At 33.4% G+C, this 19702-nt stretch overlaps 2 protein-coding genes across 5 annotated transcripts in view; both read right to left on the minus strand.

Moving 5' to 3' along the window:
- Positions 1 to 10806, minus strand: part of LOC132784610 (atrial natriuretic peptide receptor 1) — a 39774-nt gene extending 28968 nt beyond the window's left edge. The window contains exons 1-4 of the mRNA XM_060790326.1: positions 10536 to 10806; positions 3732 to 4414; positions 3489 to 3672; positions 3226 to 3428 (exon numbers count right to left, since the gene is read on the minus strand). Of these exons, the coding sequence (XP_060646309.1) occupies positions 3226 to 3428; positions 3489 to 3672; positions 3732 to 4254 (910 nt within the window). The 5' untranslated portion in view covers positions 4255 to 4414; positions 10536 to 10806. The remainder of the gene's footprint in view (positions 1 to 3225; positions 3429 to 3488; positions 3673 to 3731; positions 4415 to 10535) is intronic.
- Positions 10807 to 12725: 1919 nt separating this feature from the next.
- On the minus strand, positions 12726 to 19665 carry LOC132785020 (globin CTT-VI). Of its 4 annotated transcripts, none has more exons than XM_060790975.1 (4): positions 19565 to 19665; positions 13448 to 13682; positions 13220 to 13381; positions 12726 to 13159 (listed from the first exon to the last, which is right to left on the minus strand). In XM_060790975.1, exons 2-4 carry the CDS (start codon positions 13604 to 13606, stop codon positions 13019 to 13021), a joined length of 462 nt encoding a protein of 153 aa, XP_060646958.1. In that variant the 5' UTR covers positions 13607 to 13682; positions 19565 to 19665; the 3' UTR covers positions 12726 to 13018. The 4 variants fall into 4 exon arrangements, with proteins under 4 accessions (XP_060646958.1, XP_060646957.1, XP_060646959.1 ...); XM_060790974.1 differs by lacking the exon at positions 19565 to 19665 and adding an exon at positions 18069 to 18163; XM_060790976.1 differs by lacking the exon at positions 19565 to 19665 and adding an exon at positions 18043 to 18062.
- Between the last annotated feature and the right edge of the window lie 37 nt (positions 19666 to 19702).

The following is a 19702-nucleotide window of genomic DNA, read 5'->3' on the forward strand; positions in this document are numbered from 1 at the left end:
ATTTAGACCTCAATGGTATATTTTGAATGTAATACTTCGTCAATATACCAAATATGGGCTTCGGTATAATTTAGTGGCTTGAGGAATATTATTTGGGTTGAGGAATATTATTTGGTAGAATTTAACAATAATAATAACGCAAAGTTTTGCTTTTTTTTTTTTGGGTAGCGGGTATCTCACTGCCGAGCACACTCTTACTTATTTTATGTAACAAAATGTGTTATATGTAATTACAAAACTATCAAACTCAGGGTATCTTTTTATTTATTTATTTTGTACAATTTTCTGAAAGTAAATACTATTATATTCTGTTTTTTTTTAGTTCCATAATGCTTTTTTTATGGGATAGCGACTTCTATTAATGAGCGAAATAAAAAAAAAATAAAAATAATTGTGTAAATAATAATAATATATATGTATAAAGCTTCATTATTTTATTATGACACAAACAACGTGTACTAAAAACTTAAATTTTATGACAGAAATTGGGCTGCATAAAAATAAGTTTGAAGTTCATTTATTTTTCTTGCTGCACTTGAAAGAAGTCTTAAAACTTAAATATTTTACTCTTAAAATTTTAAGAGTTCATCATTAAAATGATTTTTAAAATTGTTTCAGTTTATGCTATTTTCACTGCAGTGCACTGTAAAAAGGCTCGCACGGAACAAATTTCGCCATGGAATTACCAATATGTATATTTTTTGAAAACTTTTAAATGTTCAAAATCAAAGAATGATTCTTCAATGAATTTTATAATAAGTCTCTCACTGTTAAAAGAGATTGAGTAGACCACATAAACAACGGATACATTTTCGTTTATATTCTTTTAGTTTTTTTGATTTAGTATATCAAACTTTTTATCCAAAGTTTTTTGGTAAAATTATTTACAATTTTTCCAAAATGTCGTAAGGGATTCAGAAAAACGTCGACAATTATACATTTCATATTTTACTTTAAACACTTTAAGTATTTTTATGTTGAATATCCTTGATTAGATTTCCTTTTTCCTACTGGAATATTATAAAGTTTCCTTTATGCTAAAAGCTACAACTACTCATTTGAACAACATAGTAATTTCATAGCCTAGCTTAAAAGTCTCGAGGCAATTAGTACTGCATTTAACACATGTTTTCAGCAGCATAGCATTTGTTTCTATGAATCTACCCACATAGCTATCCTTATACAGGATGACCCCCCAAAGTACATGGTGAGAGATAAATTAAATTAAAAGTGTACATACTTTGGGTATATTTTATATATTTATAATTAACTTTATATCTTCAAGCATTTTAGAGACACTTAAACAATACTTTAATATCTAGATATAACAAAATTAAAAAACTGTTAGTTACAACAGAATGAGTCGACAATATTCAAAGACTGAAAAGCAAAAGAAAAGAACAGTGTCATTTTTTTATGTACAATTGCTCTTTAAGCTCATTTTATCGGGTTTACTAATTTACTTTAATCTTTTCTTGGAAAATCAAACGTGTGGTATACTGAAATATAAATATCTGAATGTTTTGTTTTTGATATCAGCCTTGACTTTAAACTTTATGTCTTTAAATTTGTAATCTACAATATACTGCATCTGCAATAATTTGTTTAATAATTATAGATTTATTCAGCGACATATTACATATACATACATACATATGTAAAAATGGGTTTAGGATAAATTTTTTTAATCTCAATAAATCTTCCCTTTCGGCCTCTAGAATCAGAATATAACCTAAATTTTAAAACTAATTTGTATCAAAATTTAAATTTGTTTAGATGATTTGTAAAAATGATTTAGATTTTAGTTGGCAATTTTTTTATTTGCAATTAATATTATATTTTAGTTATATTAGGGCCACTGCTGCTAAGAGTGAAATAAATTGAGAGTGAAATATATTCTATAGAGTGGAATATAATTTCTTGAAAACTATTTACATTGAATCACAATAATTTTGAATAAGTCAATAGTGGTTGAAATTTGTATTTTAGTATGTCAAATTGTATGCATCCTTAGCATATGGCTAGCCTAACAATGACAGTGACAATATCTTCAACTATTTGCCGAATGAAGCTTTAAAAGCGTAAAATGACAGTTTACGTTCAATGCATAACAAAAGAAAAAGGGATGACAATGTTTCAAGCGGCTTAAATAGCAACTGGTAGGTAAACAATATGCCAAAGACGCCGGTCAAAATAGGGAAAATATTTTTAGCATTTACCCAAAAGCTAGGAGCATATAAATGACAAAGCAAGGAGAGGATAACAAATACGTATAGAAGGGACACAGACATCACTCTTTCATTGTTTGCCTCTTTCTGGTTTCAGTTACTGTTGACTAGTCGTTGAAAATACTGTTAACACGTGCTTTAATAACTGACTCTTGTTGTTGTTAAAACTTGCGATTATTTATCCAATTTTTCTTGTAATGACACTTTCTTTTCAAACACTAGAATTTTGTAGAAATGTAATCTATCAAATATTTTCACGAATTATTTCCGTTTACATTATTAAATTGAATTCAAGAGTGTTGTCGTCCGGCCTCAGCGGTCTGCACCAAGCAGTTTATCACGGGCTTCTATTTTCCAACAGCAAGCCAATGCAACTAGACTGCTTTTTCGATATCGAAACTCCTGTTGAAAGTGCGTCGCTGAGAGTTCATTTGTGTGTGCAGCCGGCATTTCGCTCGTTGCATTAGTATTTGTGAACAGCTGATTTGTACAGTTTTCGAAAATACGTCGCATGCTCACCTTTGTATGGGCTAACGTAGGGTGGGCTTGCTTCATACACATACATCAAATACACATTACATATTTGTTCAATTCATATCTTGTTGTTATTAAATGGCAAAAAAGGGTATATTAGGTGCAAACCAATCATTATGTAATGGGTTGGAGAAGTGATCTACAACCTAATAAAGATAATATATTCTTAATAATTATAATTAATTTGTTAGTGAGACTTCAGTTATTAATTATAAACTCTTATTGAAATTCATTCACTATGCTCTTTAATGAGGAAGTAAAATCAGCAACAGAGTAGGTGTTAGTAATATACCAATGCTTTGAAAGCACAACAAAAGTCAACATGGTTCTTGTCACAGCTAAATCCACTGTTGTAGAAATGTTATTAACAGTGCAGGTTGACTGTTACAAGCTTACAGATAACATTTGCATTGAAAATCAAATACATGTACATAGTTTTAATACACTCAAAATATTAACTTACTTGAGTGTTTATTGCCAATCTCGCGACGCATTTCTTCAGATCGATTTGAGATATTGGATTCCAGCGGATATTGGGCAAATGTCATATTTTCATTGCGCATTTGTTTTCCCAGAGACTTCATCATAAGAAAGCAAGTGTGCAAACCAGCAACATTTCGTTGACCATCGCGTTCGTAGTAAAAAATGGAATGCGTCCAATTGTGTCTGGGTACAAAAAGTGTCTACAATTATTATGGAGCGATGAAAAGAAGAATGCGAACTTACTGTTTCATCACATTGATGGTTAGTTCGGAGATGGACTCAAAGCTCAACATTCCCGTGCGGAGCAGCATGTAGAACTCATCTTTACAATCAGTTTTCTTTTGCTCAAAATCATAGGTAGAGCCACCTACCGTTATAAGTGGAGTGCCCTGACTATTGAAGTACTTGGTAATGCGACTAACAGCAGCTGCAGATTACAAATAGAGTGCACAATTCTTTTAACTGGGTACAAGTGTCACTACTTACCTAGGGAATAGTCGCAAACTGGTCCAAAAATGACCTGCGCACACTGCTTGATAATGCCGTCCATGGCACGAATTACTCCCAGCGAGGCATCGCACTTTGTGTCGTGGGCCAACCATTGAATGTCAATGTATGATGGTATCAGTGCTGACAAGCGAATCTGCTGTTCTGCCACCTTTAATATAGGTAGGACACGCTGCAAAGATGCCTCATATCCATCATCATTGGGCAGCAGAACCAGGGCGCGAATTGAGCAGTTTCTGCCCAGAGCATCGCAGATGGCTTCACAATCTCGTGCCGGTTCATCACGACACTTCGCCTGGCAGCTGGCCAGGCACAGTACCGTTAGGATTAACGGTAACGATAGCTGCCTTTTGTTGCCTATGCCTGCACTTGGGCTATGCCATTGACGGCCTATAAGGAGCCATATGGCATGCCCAAGAAGTTCATATGATTTCCACCCTTGGACATTAGCAGCTGGTTCGTCATTTGGTTCCCTTTGCCTCGTTGCGTCAAATTCGATCATTTGCCCAGGCTTCAATGCGCTCGACTTTCTTTTTTCTTATGCGTTACAGATCACACACGTTTAGATTATCCTTCAAATGATTGAATCCACTTAATGAATTTGCGTTGATTTTTCGGATGGTAAAAATGTAAATATACGCAAGGCAGGCTGCATGCTGACGCTGAAAAGGCAAGAGTTTGAAAAACAAATCATACAAATAAATGAGGTGGCAAGTTTTAGCGGGTATAAAAATTGCAGAAATTCTTACAAATACCCAATTTCAGTTGGAGAATTTACAAATCATCTTTAAATCAAACAGTAAATCTTTTATTATAATGAAAAACAATCATCATCAATGATATTACGATTGCTTGCCGGAAATAAGCCAAGATATTATTGAGAAAATCGACGACCCATAAACATTTTATTACAAATACATTTATTTGTATCTTTATAACACATTCCCCTATTATGCTAATTTAATTAATTAATTTTATTATAATTAATTTGCAAAACGACTTCCTAAATATTTTTTTGCATTGAAACCCCACAAACCTATGCAATAAAAATCATTCTCTAAAATTATAGCAATTTTAATTTATGGCAATTAATTTGTGTTATCTTCAAAATGTGTACACACCACATTTATCGTTTGTTGAACTATTTTTTAGATACTTGTCAAAGTCATTTGAAGAGACTGCAGCAGTTCATTATGCACACTTGAAATACAATTTCTAAATAAACAAGTAAGTAAATTATAGTCGAGTGTACTTGACTTTGTGCTACCCTGTACCCATTTTAAATAAAACCAAAACAGTACGATATTATTCTTAAGGCTATATTTCTTATGTTGGTATACCATTATATTAAAAATATACCATGGAGTACACGATGTACCAGATTGGCAACTAAAGCAACTAAGACCAGACTTCAGCTGTATTTTACTGTACAAAATGATTTCTTGCATAACATCAATGATGTTTACTTATCTGATCGCAACCAAATTTTAAGTAATCTTAAAGGCTGCAGTTATAATTATATGAATCTAGTTTTAAATGATCTACAACAATCATAAATTTTGTCAAAAAAAGTTTCTTTTATCTCTTTAAATCTTTGATATCTTTGAGTGTTTCTACGGATAGACTTACAAGGGTATAAAAAGTACAAATTCATTTCCTTATGCTTGCATTATTTTGAAAAATTTATAGTAAAGTATTTGATCCTCTAAGTATCATCTAAGTAAATATAGTTTGCCATTTATATTAAAGCCATACTATTTGGTTTTACGTCTGAATAAATAATCATAATACAAAGAAATAGTTCCATAAACTAAACGTTTAGTACTTTTATTATCGGGAACCACTTTAATTACCATTTATAATAGCCCATAATTTTGGATACTTCGAGGCCAAACATTGGTGAATGTGTATGTTGGCATTATGAACTTTCATAATTGTTGTGTTATATTTATTATTTTGGTGACGTAGAGAATTTAATGGCTCTCTATTAATGTGATTCATACAGTCAAAACCAATAGCAGCAAAAATATTTTGTTTTGCTCCATTGCAATAACTGGAAACGTGAATTTAGCGATAATAGAAAGCAAATTGTTTAGACAAATTTCACAAGAATTGTTTACATGCAATAAACCAATTAATTGATAAGGCAATACTGGAATCAAATGCTTTTAATCAAAATCGAATGCATTCTTTTCTTTAACGCGGGGCGGAAATGTTGTTGAATCTTTCTCTTATAGTCTCTTAGATTTAGGTGTTCATACAGACGGACGGACAGAAAAGGCTATATCGTCTCGGCTGTTGACGCTGATCAGGAATATATACACTTTGTGCGGTTCAAGATACTACTTCCTTCTGTCTGTCACATACATTTACTGCAGACAAAAATGTATAATAAACTTCTATGGTTAACGCATATAGTATAAAAAAATGCTGAGCTCTTAGATACTCTGTCTTTTGTCACACATCACTGTGGATTTTGCAAGATGGTTTTTGTTAAAATTCTTTAGACCTATTTATAAATAAAAGTTTAATAGTTGATAATTCTTCCAATTTTGTTTATATATAATTGGTAACACTAATTTCTAATCTTATCACAGCACCAACAGTCTTCAAAACCGTATGTATGACATGTGCGTATGACATGTGTGTTTTGAGGGGATTACCCTCGGCTAATTCTTGAAATGCACCATTGGTGTCAATTGTCGAATAAATTCAATGTAATATACAGATTAAGGGTTCAAGACTCTTTCAAAAACTCTAACATAGGGTATTCTGATGGGGAATCCACCATGCCCTATTATTATCATAAACGTTGATAAAATTATAGATTGCATTTACGAGTTCGAGTATTATAGTCACTTGTCTCTTAGTGGCTGGAACTAAGTGCTGCAATATTTTGAACATGAAATGTGAAATTTACTCTGAAATGCTAGCTGAAAAAGAAACTTTGAGGAAACGCAAACCAAACTAGGCTATTGAAATAGGTATTGGGTAAGCTTGCTTATCAGAATCAGATGTGAATTCAGGCGCCATAGCCAGACGAAGGCAACACTAGATGGATCCAACCGAACTGCCACAGCTAATAGTAATTAATAAGAATACATCACAAGCATTTGACAGTGCAAATAACGATGAAAGAAGTTATTGCAATCTAAAAACCGAAATGTCAATGATACCATATATCAAAACTGGTTTGGGTCATGTGCTTCATTCATATCACAACAATTATTGAGCGATTGAGAACCCTTCACACTGACATGGCAAACATGAGCCTGAGTGTATGGAAACCAACATCAATCATTTGGAAGCGTGATATTTGCATTTAAAATTCGCAGTATGAAAAAGTTTAAAATATATCTGTATCTAACTTGGTGATACCCAATGATTCTCGCAGATATAAAAAATAAAAATGTGTATAAATAATTTTTGAAAAATGTAATTTAATTTGACTTTTGTTTTAAATCAAATAAATAATAAAAATAATTGAAATAGATATATTTCTCGATATATATACATATGTGTGCATTTTCTCTATCTTGAGTACACTTTGTACCCGTGGGACATAGCAAGAGCTATAAATAGTACGTCGAGGTAGTCTCATTAAAAAATTGGAAAATTAGAATCAAATAAATCAATAACAAATTGGGTGGTACATCGAAATTCTTATCTGTTGGCAAGCGTCAATTTATTTTTAGGCCGTTAACAAAATTAAATAACTGCTGATTGATTAAGATCGGCGGAGGTGACAGAACCCACTCAGGCCACTTTGCTTGCGACTACCAATTGCAACCTAGTCGAATCAATCATGTTTACTCATGGCTGTATGAGTACACACAATAGAAATATACTACATATATATACATACATACATACATACGTACATACAATCGTATACACACTAACCAATGTGGTCTGCCACTTATGCCAGCCTTGTCATAAGCCCACCAACCAAAAGCTGGTACTCAGACACCTGGACACATGTGCACAATTTGTTCGGTGGCTTGCTATATTTATGGCAAATATTATATGTATATTTATATGAATACTTATTCACATATCTATATACAAAGTGGAATGCATTTAACCTCGTGCTGCTCTCGTATTTACGGTGCTTTATTATACTTACTCATAGTATGTTGTTTTTTTTTATCAAGCACTCAACTTGTTCTCGTAATACCAACAATTACGAACTATGACAATTGGGAATTGGCTTTTAGGTGTAGTGCGATTCAGTAAACCTTAGGCTTATGAATATGCCAAACAAGTTGTATTTATGTATTTTCATTTTGTCTATAAAATAGCATAAAATCATGGGATTTATTAAATGAACGGCGACACATTAACATATACTATGTTAAGTAGGTTTAAACATTGATTTCATTTTTATGTATTCGTCTACTTGATGGAGAACATTAAACCGATTAGTAGCTCTAGTAATTAGACAAATTTAATACTCACTTCACTTCTGGCTCATAGATCAAACAATCATTTGAGGTAATGGATACAAGTTAAAAGACGACTACGTTTTATTTTTACCTATTTTTAAGCATTTGTTTATTTTTAGTTTGCAATCAATGAACCATGTCGGCTGATAAGATTATAAAAAGTCCACAAATTTTGTGCGAATGCATATGGGTAAACTCATATAATAGATATCAAGCTATGATGGCTCAACGCACAAGTTAAAACATTTCTACATCTTATATAAATCACAGTCACACTAAGCATATGATTTCCATATAACAAATTGTTTTTAAATCCAATAATTTGCATGAAACTTAAATTTCCATTCATCATACACACAATTTATAAATTCCCACTTTGCCACAGCTAGTGTTTCATATGTATATTATTTATGTATTTTTAATACATGCAAAAAATAAGATTGTTTAAATATAGAGCCTCTTATAAGTTGCTTATTCATATTTCACAAAACCCTTTACACACAAACACTTAAATTTACTTCCAAGGTTCTTTTGGAATATATTGGCAAAGAATCCTGGTATAAAATAAATACAAAAATAAACTACAAAAATACCAATTTAATTTTTCGAAAGAAGAATTTGTTCCCATGCAGAGAATTGCAATTTAAAAGCAATTTGAGAAAAGATGTGCGAATAATGGTATATTTAGATGCAATGAAAGTTTTGTTTAATATTTTTCATAGTCATAAGTTTGAATTCAGTGTTTTGTATCGAAAAGTTATTATCTGCAGAAGATAGTTGTGAACATGTACGTATATTTACTGTATTGAAGAATACATATTGCAATATCAAATTATCGACTCAGAAACAGGAAAACTTGTTGGTTCATTAGGGAAATGGTCCACGGACTCTACCTCATTTTATCGTCAATTGCAATTCGCTTATGGCTTCATTTAATTCATATTGCGCGAATTACCTTGAATGCATTTCAAAATCAATGTAAACAATATCTCGATGTCCTGCTGTTGTGTGCAACTGACCGCAACAATTACTGAGCTTTAAGCGAAATACAATAAGTCGTCAAGGGCATTATCTATCTGAAGGTGAATGCATTTAAATATTGCTCAGGTTTTAATGACATACCCATCTGCGAGTTAACAGGATCAATTTCTACTACTAGATACTCAGCTCCCAAAAAATTTCCATTGGCTTAACTCTGAAAATATTTATATTTACATTGCCAATGTTTTTTTCTACATGCAAGCTTCTACCTTTATTAACCCAGCCACTTTTAGACAACTAAAATATTGAATGCAAACAAATATCTAAGCTCGCATGTATATACTTGTAGATATTTATTTGTTTGCAGTGAAGGCGTGTTAATGAATTAGTATGCTAGTGGCAAAAACAAAACTTTAACCATTTATTATGATGCCAAGAACAGAAGCTGAAAGTACTATAAACAAACATTCTAAAATGCAATACAATATATCGCTTACGCACAATGAAACAGCGAAGGAAATTCGGAGAGAGAGAGAGAGTGATAGATAAAGGGAGAAAGAAATAGAGAAAGAGTGAGCGATGGGGAGAGAGAGCACGTTAAGTGTTTGAGTAATGCTGCATACTTCAGTGGGTTGCTAGATGTCACATCTCATTTGCCGGGCAAACCGAGTTTTAAAATTAATGTTAAGCAGTTACGCATAAAAAGTCAACGATAACTCAGAGCGACACTATGAACAAACAGCAGCAGTTGACAGTGAACCCGTTCAAGAGTTTAAAAAGTTGATCCCGAAATTATCAAACTGCTGGGAGAATACTGTTCCGCAGAATGCAATTAATGTCATTCGTAAGACAAGAGAATATATGGTATATAGAAAACAAGTATTTTTGTTTAGTGTTATAGCAACTCACTTATTATACATTTCTTAGTGAATGCAATTGGAAATATTAAGTTCACAAATTATCTCCACAAAAGACTTTTCACAGATAAAGTTGACCCCAAGTTTAGCATTGACATAACATTCCTCAAAACATGCTTTTCATGCAACTAGCTAGATAAAGGAGAATGCTTGATAATGAAATGCATTTCACTGGAGATGTTGGTATTGATACACGATAGAACCATAACCATAACGATATTAAATTTTATCAAAGAAGATGTCGCTTAAACATGTTATCTCGCCACAGTTTGCATCAATCAATGAAAGTCCGTCCTTTGCTGTGAAAGCATAGAATTTTTCAAATCAACGCAATGACCCGGCAAAGGGGTGCAGTGAAATTCAATGCAGTGCAAAGTCTTTTGGCATAAGACAACTCTCGACATTTTTTTGAAATATTCGAATTTTAGTCGCAAGCTTACCTCTTTGCAAATCCAATGTTGTGGGAGTGGAAAATTTGTGTGAGTTCTTAAGTTGAGAATGTGTTATACAATGTTTTCTAGTCAAACGGGCTTATTACTCCAATATTGGAACACTGTGTAAATAATCTATATTGATGATTAAATAAACGTATTATGGCTTTTCGAGAGAGCATAAAACAGAAGCCAAAAACTAATATGCGCGCATTCAATACAATATATAACTGACAAGCGACTTCGACGAACGTTGCGTCGCGGTAATGACCCGAAACGCGGGCTTTTCGTTAAACTCTTATTTTTCGACTATTATTGTCCAAGTATAGAAAAGCTTCGCGACACTTTTACCAACCAAGAAAAGTGCGCATTTCACCAACGCAAAGAACTCACCAATTGCCCATGTTAGTGATAAGAAAGCACTCCGATAACTGGTAACAGCCAGCCAGCTGGTTATAAGAATTCTGTTGATAATTTAGCATTGCCGCTGTTAGGTCTCTGTTATCTTTATGTCATTGGTATATACATGTACATATATGATAACATATCTTTAAATTTTCCGTCTTTAATGTAAAATTATTTTATATGATTGTTTCATGCCATACGTCCTCAAGCAACTACAACATATTTACTATTTTTAAATTGAATGAATTACTTTATACATATGTGGAGAAAAAGACAATTATTTGTGTATATATTTGTGAACTACTTTCAATAAAATGAAAGCCTGATATCAATTGATAAAATATTTCTACTTCTAGTATATATTCAGCGAGCCTGTTGATAAAAATTTGAAGAGCAAGTGTTCGACAATATCTCTCCGTAATCTTCGAAACATAGAATAGACAAGTACAACTTTAACTACCACAAAGGAAAGTTTTCAGACGAGCACTATAACAGTCATTTAATGTGTACACACAGGACACCATTGCACATTATCCCTTCTTTTTGCCTAATCAGTGTCATGCACGATGTCTGCCAGAGGGAAATTTAAATTCCCCCTCGGCTACGCTTCGAAAATTTTTACTTGACGTGTATAAATTTTAATTCGAAATTCGACTCCGAATGTATACGCAGTAATTGAAGTTCAATACGTTAGCCAGTGCTGACTTGACTATTAGTGATCTGCTTTTGCGAACTTTTAATCACGGCGCAAAAAATGTTATTTTCTATGTTTACAAATTCATCAAAAAAATAATTATTAATATGCTCACTTTTATTTGAAACAATAATAAGAAGAACAATAACAAAATAAATATGGAGTGTGAGCTCTGTTGTGCGTCTAACGAAATTATTTCAACATTGCTTCCGCGCTTAAATATTGCCAAGAATGCACAACCCATGAAATCCCTGAATAGAAAATCTGATGATTATTTCTTAGTATCATTTGCTTAGCAGAAAGTCCTACGCTTATCTGGTGTGTGTGCTGCAAGCCTTTTCATGCATTTGGTTTGTTGGTAATGTCTGTTTTGTAAAGTGACAGGAAATGGCTTTCGAGTGTGACTGACACTTATTCATAACGTGCATTTAAATGTTCTTAATGGGAATATGCACTTACACAAGCTTTCAACGAGATGTGTTCGAGAATAATTACGAATCATTTAAATGAATATAATAGTTATACCTATATATAGAAATGTGTAAGTCTAATAACACTATTGAAAATGAACAAGTAAGAAATCAAATCTATAAAACAGTGCGGTATTATTCTTAGAATATAAAGAATTAATATACAAGAAAAGTACTATAATATACCAAAGGTGATATTTGGTATATCTATTTACTACATAGTGTAGTAAAATATACCAAATTCTCAACCAAAGCGACCAAGAACCGTCTGCAGCTGGCGTATTTTCCACAATTCCTATCTGATCATAACCAAATTTTCGGGAATCATGACAGCTCAAAACACTTACTACTCTGCGTACAATAATAACAAGTGCTGTCGGAAAGGTGGAGTTCTATCTATTTTAGTCTAAGAGATCTATGGATTCTACAAATAGAGGGACAGACAGACATGGATATGTTGTTTCGACTGTTGATGCAGATCAAGAATATATATACATTCTTGGGCTGGTGATGCCTCAATAAAGTAACTAAACAATAAAATTCAATGACTTATAACCACGAATATTAAGTTGTATACTTACATTAATAGATAATTGTGTCATAAGGACAATTTTAGAATACCTCACATGGTATTTTTTATACGGTTATAAGCGAGTTTTTTATTTTATTTTTTATTATTTATTGCTTAAGGCTGACAATGGGTTAAAGCTTTACAGAGCAATGTGCAACTGTGTTAGTATGTTGAGTGTATGTGAGATTTCATGTATTTGTGTTTGTATCATTGCGTGTGGACTTTTATTCACAAATACAAAATGAAAATAGCTAACATTTATTATTAATTGTTTACTTAAAACTACGTAAGCCGTGTCTTGCATTATGAGCTATTTTCTGTCACCCCAGTCCCCATCTCAGATGGCGTCACTTCAGATGGCATCTCCATCATCATTAATGGCCTTGAAGATGATATCGTAGACATGATCCACCAGTTTAGCCCACGCTTGTGCTTGACTCTCACTCAGACTGCATGCAGCCGTGAGCACTTCCAGAATTACCTCTTTCAGTTGCTATTTATAAAGTGCAATGAAATACAAATTCTTTTTTAATGCAATTCTCAAGTGGCTTACGTTATAAGACTCTTTGGAGATTTTGCGTGGTATGTGGCTGGTAGCAATCTTAGTCCATATCTCATCCAGCTTCTCCAGGTCACCATCCTGTCCAAGCACCTGAATGGACTCATCGAAAACGCGAATGATGCGTCCGGCATGCGCCCTAAAGCGTGAATTAGTCTGCAATTCAAAATTTATTGTGTTAGATGTGGTAACTATTTAGAAGTTATTTCGAAAAGAACTCACGCTTAATTCGGCCGGTGGCACATCACGGAATGGAAATTTCTCCAAGTTGGACGGATAGCGATTGAAAAACAATGCGAGTATAGCAGCCCCAGAGTCTGTTGGTGTCGCCACGGGAATCTCCCATGTCTTCTTGATTATTTGAACCTCATCACTGTTCATGTTTGCGGCTGGAATACTCGAATGTTTCTGCTGCTTTGCTGCTCTTCAATATTTAGCTTCGTTGTTAGGTCTTAAGCTGGAAAATATATCATTTAAGAGAGATTAACATTAATAGACATTCACTCTCTTTCTCTCTTCATCTGTCGTTTACTCTGATTTCCTATCTGTCATTCCCTCGTAGATAATTAAGATTGACAGTTTTACACTGCAATTGTCAGTTGCTATTCGCGTTGTTATTGTGCCCGACAAACAATGAGAGCGCTAGAGAACAACGTTGATAACAATTGAAAATCAAAACAACAATACCGGGTATCAGCACAACCGTGGGTTGCGTAAGTATGGGCACACCATCATCATGGTAATATTATATTAATGTATAAAATAGGAACCATATGCAGATTGTAATCAACATGATCCTCCTAATATTCAATCGAATCTTACAGCATAATCTTAATACCTTTATATCATTTTTTTTTGTATGTTAAGTGTGAAACTATTTAAATAATTATAACAGAAATAGAATAAAATAAATTCTCAGTGAACTTCTTGTAGTATTATCTTGCATTTTTACCTTAGCTTTCAATAAACGATGAATAATATCAAATTTTACTTTTAAGATAATAATTAATAAAAGGAACGAAACAAAATAGACTAAAAAAAAATGTGTTCTGATTTAATATCCTCATTTGGAAAAATGTCAGCACTCAGAAAGTTGAAAATATTATTACAGAGTTAATACTTAAATTATTATTCTAAATTCTTTCTTTTGATAATATTAAAACACTACATTTTGTGCAAAAATAGCAAATACTATTACATGTATAATCTCTACGATCAACATTTAAATTTTCCTAATAATATATTCTTCGTAGAGACAATTGATTACGATTGTGTGTCCCTTGCGAGCCGAACATTTCAAAAAACATGTAACAAAAATAATAATAATATATTAATGAGGAAGTCTTCAAAGTTCAATGAATACATCAAGGTTTCGTAGATAAGCCCATATCAACTGTAATCTGATTATGTCTGTCTCTCTGCTTCATCCAGTAGTAATCGTAATTCTAGCAATCCGCTCCCGTAGTTGTGTAGCTCATATTTAATTTATATTCTCCGCAAGAATAATAGCGAGTAACAGAGAGAGAGAGAGAGAGAGAGAGAGAGAGAGAGAGAGAGCGAAATGAGTAACTCTTACTCATCTGCAAAACGGAAATATGAACAAGCCCATGAAATCCATTTAAACATTTTAAGTGAAACGAAATATAAGATTGCAAGCAAATTTAGCTGAAGATTAAACGAAGGCTGTTGCTTGCGAAAAAATATTTGAAGGTGATCTTATTTTAATCTAAATATAAATCATAATTTCATTTACATAAGTACAAAAATTAATATTTATGAGGAAAATTTGTCGGGACTTTTTTGAATAATAAGTGAATGATAATTACAAAGAAGCTTTGCATAGCGATACGAATTTTACAATCTTGTTTTTGATTTAATGGTGAAGGCACTTAGGCAAAAACAGCAACAGTATCTAGAATAACAACAACAATAGCAGGAAAGAAAAAGCCAAAAAGAAAAATGCAAAACGCCAACAACAAACAGGGAAAAGTAAACTGAAAGTTTATTAAAAATTTACAAGATGACAGACTAACCGCAGGCAATAACACACATATACTCGCTTACATACACCCTCAAACAGGAAGACAGAGATAGAATGAACGAGAGGAAGATGGTAGGGAAAAAATAACAAACAGATAGCATAACGTGAAAAAGAACTCAAGTGCAGCCGCAGCAGGTGGCCGCCATGTTATTGTTGCTGTTTCGGGCGGGTTGACTGGGGTAAGACAATCTATTGTACGAGTTTACCAAGTACGAATGTTGATACTGAAAAGATTTCGACTTCCATATACCCTGTATCTTGCAGTATGTTGCAGTAAAATCATGCAAGGGAAACTGATCATTGTTAGTCCCAAAATTCCATGAGATATTTAAGGATGGTGAATTCGATTCTAATATATCCACAATACACCCGCTAATATCAACTGAATATGGAGTAGGGTATTTCAAATTTGCCATCTCTCGGTAACCTTGTGCCTCGATGCCCCTTTCGGGGTGCAAACGTTGAGGCAACCGTCGTCATCAGCCACAACAACAACAACAACAGCAACTAACGATGTATGAACGTACATACAGGCAGACATAATATTCTTCATGGCAGAATGTCCTGTGGCTTTTGTAGTTGATGTAGTTACAGGCCTGTGCTCTAGTATACGAGCACAGATATATGTACATGTGTATGTACAAATCCATATATACCTCTCTGTTGTGTGTGTGTTGCAGTTAAGAGTAAAAAGGCAAAAACAAATCAAGCGTTGACTCGGTTGACATGCGTATACTTGTCTATGTGTGCTTGTGTATCGCCCGAAAGGAAATTGAGCGCTTAATTAAATTAAATCAAGGCAACTTGATGGACAGCTACTAGACAACGAGACGCAGTCGACTGGCAGCAGGCCTGACAGCCACAGCTGCAGCTATTTGCCTCCTGCCACTTTTCTAGCCACATTAATGCCAGCCAATCTGTGAGGTGTTGCTAAAGTACTCTCACATACTTTCCCAATATGTATGAATGTAGTGTGTATGATTATTTGATATTACAATTTTCGTCTTTCAGATTAATAACAGGCAAGTATTTAAACGTACTATTTACTCAACCAATATGATACTTAAAGTCATTCAATATTTAAACAAATTTTACAAATTACTTTAATAATTACTAAACTGCTTAAGAATTTTTTGGAACTTTACAAATATTCAAATCAATGAGAGTTGAAAAGGAATATATTTTATTATAATTTTAATAAAATATAGCAATAGAAACTAAATTTTAAAATTAAGTTTCGATTTTTGAGGCTATATAAAAGTTGGGAAGGATGAATAAAATGCGGTCTTCGAATAAAAATCATCCAAGTCTAAACTTAAAGCTTGATTGCTTGATTTGCACACTACACCAAGTACACACAAACACACATACTCGCATATTCATGCAGAGGCATATGCTCATCGGAAACATTAACGGTAATAACAACAACAACATTCGAACGACACTTGTTTGCAAGGACATCCGAGAAATCCATAAATTTAAAGCATGCTTTTCTGCACTTTTATGTGGCTTTTGGCAGCGGTGCAAAAAAACAAGAGCAGCAACCATAGCGAAAACACCAAAAACAAAAAGCACACGGGCAATTTTAAATCAGCTGTAGCCTGTTGAACGAGCGCGGCATTTTGAAAGGATTTCACTAAACTATTGCTTATTGTATGTTATGAATTGATATTATTCACCCAATTCTTTCATAATTCCGCAAACGAGTAAGCGTTCTCTCGTTTTCTTTAGCGTAACGCGCCTTAAGATAAATATTCTTTCTCTACTTCCTTTTATTGTGTTTTTTTTATATGAATTTGTTTATTTTCTTATTGTTTATTCTCAGCTCGATAGATTCCGTAGTTGTCGTCGACAAATTCGTCACCGTTTGCAGCAAACCAACCGCACGCGTTGCGTTCGATTCAAACACTGAGGCCAGAGACCAGACCAGACCAGACCAGACCTGAGGTCTGAGCGCAAACTGAATGATTCGTTTCCTGCGAAAGCAAGCAGAGAGAACACACTCAGCCGGCAAGTACAGATTTGCACCGTGCAAATGGTTGTTGTTGTGTGCGCGCCAAAAAGCGTGCAAGCGTTGTGCAAGAGTCGAGCAAGCACTTGTGGTGAGAGCGCGAGCACAGTGGCGTCGCTGAGTGGGGGTGACAGTGTCTGATTACACACTACACAAATATATTTGTTGCCAATTTAATATGTAAGGCGCATATTTATGATATCTAAATTATAGGTAAGCCAATAAATACTTCCACCTGAGACCACGTGTTTCAGAGCCAAGACAAATGCAAACATGGCGAAAGGCCACCTGTAGACCGAAAAAAACTTTTAGGAGAGTCAAAGTTTTGCAAAAGTTTAGAGTCGAGCTTTGGCGCTAGTAGCAAACGATTGCTATTATATTACAATTCAAAAGGTAAAATATTCGTGTATTTGAAAACGGAAACTGACATGGGAGCCATAGTAAACTGTCAATTTTTGGTCTATAACATACTTTATTTACTCTTTCATATAAGTCGAATATGTGCGACTTTTGAATTTCATTGTAGAATATGTACCTATGTATTACGTATCTATCAATTACTGTCAATTTAACACCTTTGACTCCTATAGCATGGCAACGTTGCTTTCTGTGAAAGTGATATGTTATTTCAGCGGTTAAAGCCGAAGGTAAGCAAATCCAGTTTGGTGATAAGAACAACAATACGATTTATATACATATTTAAAATATCTCTGTTTTCTATTCTGTCTACTTTTTATACACATTATACTTATAATCAACCAATACCAATATTAGAGCTGCCCAGAACTCACTTTTCGCGACAACACAACCGTAGTCTACGCCGTTAAAATTCAAACTGAGCAGCATCGCTGACCAGCCCTATTATTTAAGTGATTACCGAATCGCACGAACACACAAATAAAAAATAACGAATTGCCGACCGAAACGAAGTGGGGAATGTGATAATAACAACAAATAGTTTTGTTCGCTATCAATATTTCCATTCATTTCTGGAAGGCAAGGGCCATACAAACAAATCGAATATTTCAACAGATCAAGCTTATATTGCATGTTCCCGAAAAACATCACTATAACCCAGTTGTGACTAATGCCGTCTAGCAGATACCCTGTACTCAAAATATACACTCATCCCTTATAATGAGTATGTTCATTCTTTATTTATTCTTAGACTTTTTGGATAATCATTTAATATTAATTAATTAATTTATTAATATTTAATGTAAATTATTCTGTATATGTAGTTTCAGGCTGTCAGTACTATAATAAATTTCTGTCTAATGAATAAATCAATCGCTACAACTACATATGTTATGCTTTATATTGAAGTTGATGGTACTCGTTTACTTTATGTGAGCCCGTCTGCGTTTTATGACCTCTACGAACATTTGGCCCATGGGTCAAACAGGTTAATTTCCATACATTCATTAATGAATGTAGTAGACTTAAAAACTAGTTCTTGCTGTTCTTTATCTGGCAATACCTCAAATTAAATACTATCAGCATGAAAGGTCAAAGCGTTTGTTTAACTAATAATCATGTTTTTGGAGTCATGAGAAACTTTCTTAAGTTATATTTAACATTTTGCATGTTTTCAATATAGCTGACTTAATACCTGCTTCTCTTCGCGAAACTTTAATGTGTATTGTGTCAATTGTCTTTGAATAAATGTCTACTATTGCGTGATAAATAAAAAATAAACACAACTAGATAATTAGGAAGAGTATTCGTAATAGGAAAATACAACTAAGATATTCTTCTATTAGCCGTAATTATTCATCTAATTCACTTAATATGCACGGAATCTATTATGAATTTGTTTTGAATAAAATTCAGAATTCTAACAACATTTTATGTAATATTTTTATATGCACATCAAACATTCGTCACGTCACCGTTTCCTTTGGTTTATGGAGCCAATTGTTCTTCCCAAAATTGTCTGTCATTATAAAGCAGTCGATACCTCAATACTAATAATAAATAAATATTGTAGATAACAAAATAAGCAAAACAAATGCAAAATGCGCATATGAATAACTTTAGTTGGGATATCTAAATAAATATGTTAATTTCACTGCCTTTGCTTCGTTGAACAGTCGAAATTCAAGAATTGTTATCAAACATTAACATCGATAATCATTTCATTATTTATTTGGCTTATGTTATGGTTTGCAAGCAGTTGTTTAGTACTTCGAACGATTCTGGATACTAGACACTGGACACTGGATCGCAAGTATTTTGTATGACAAACACAAACAACGGAGTATTATGTCTGTTATGAGCAACTTACCAGCTGTTATTTGTTTATTTGTAATGATTAAGTATTTTTTATTTATTTAATATTTTCTACTCGTGTATACACGCGCCACACAAAGCACTGGATTGAACAAAACACAAAAGTGACAGATGGATGCTCCCTCGAGAGCGA

This window comes from Drosophila nasuta, chromosome 2R (assembly GCF_023558535.2).
Source record: "Drosophila nasuta strain 15112-1781.00 chromosome 2R, ASM2355853v1, whole genome shotgun sequence".
NCBI classification, from domain to species: Eukaryota; Metazoa; Arthropoda; class Insecta; order Diptera; family Drosophilidae; genus Drosophila; species Drosophila nasuta.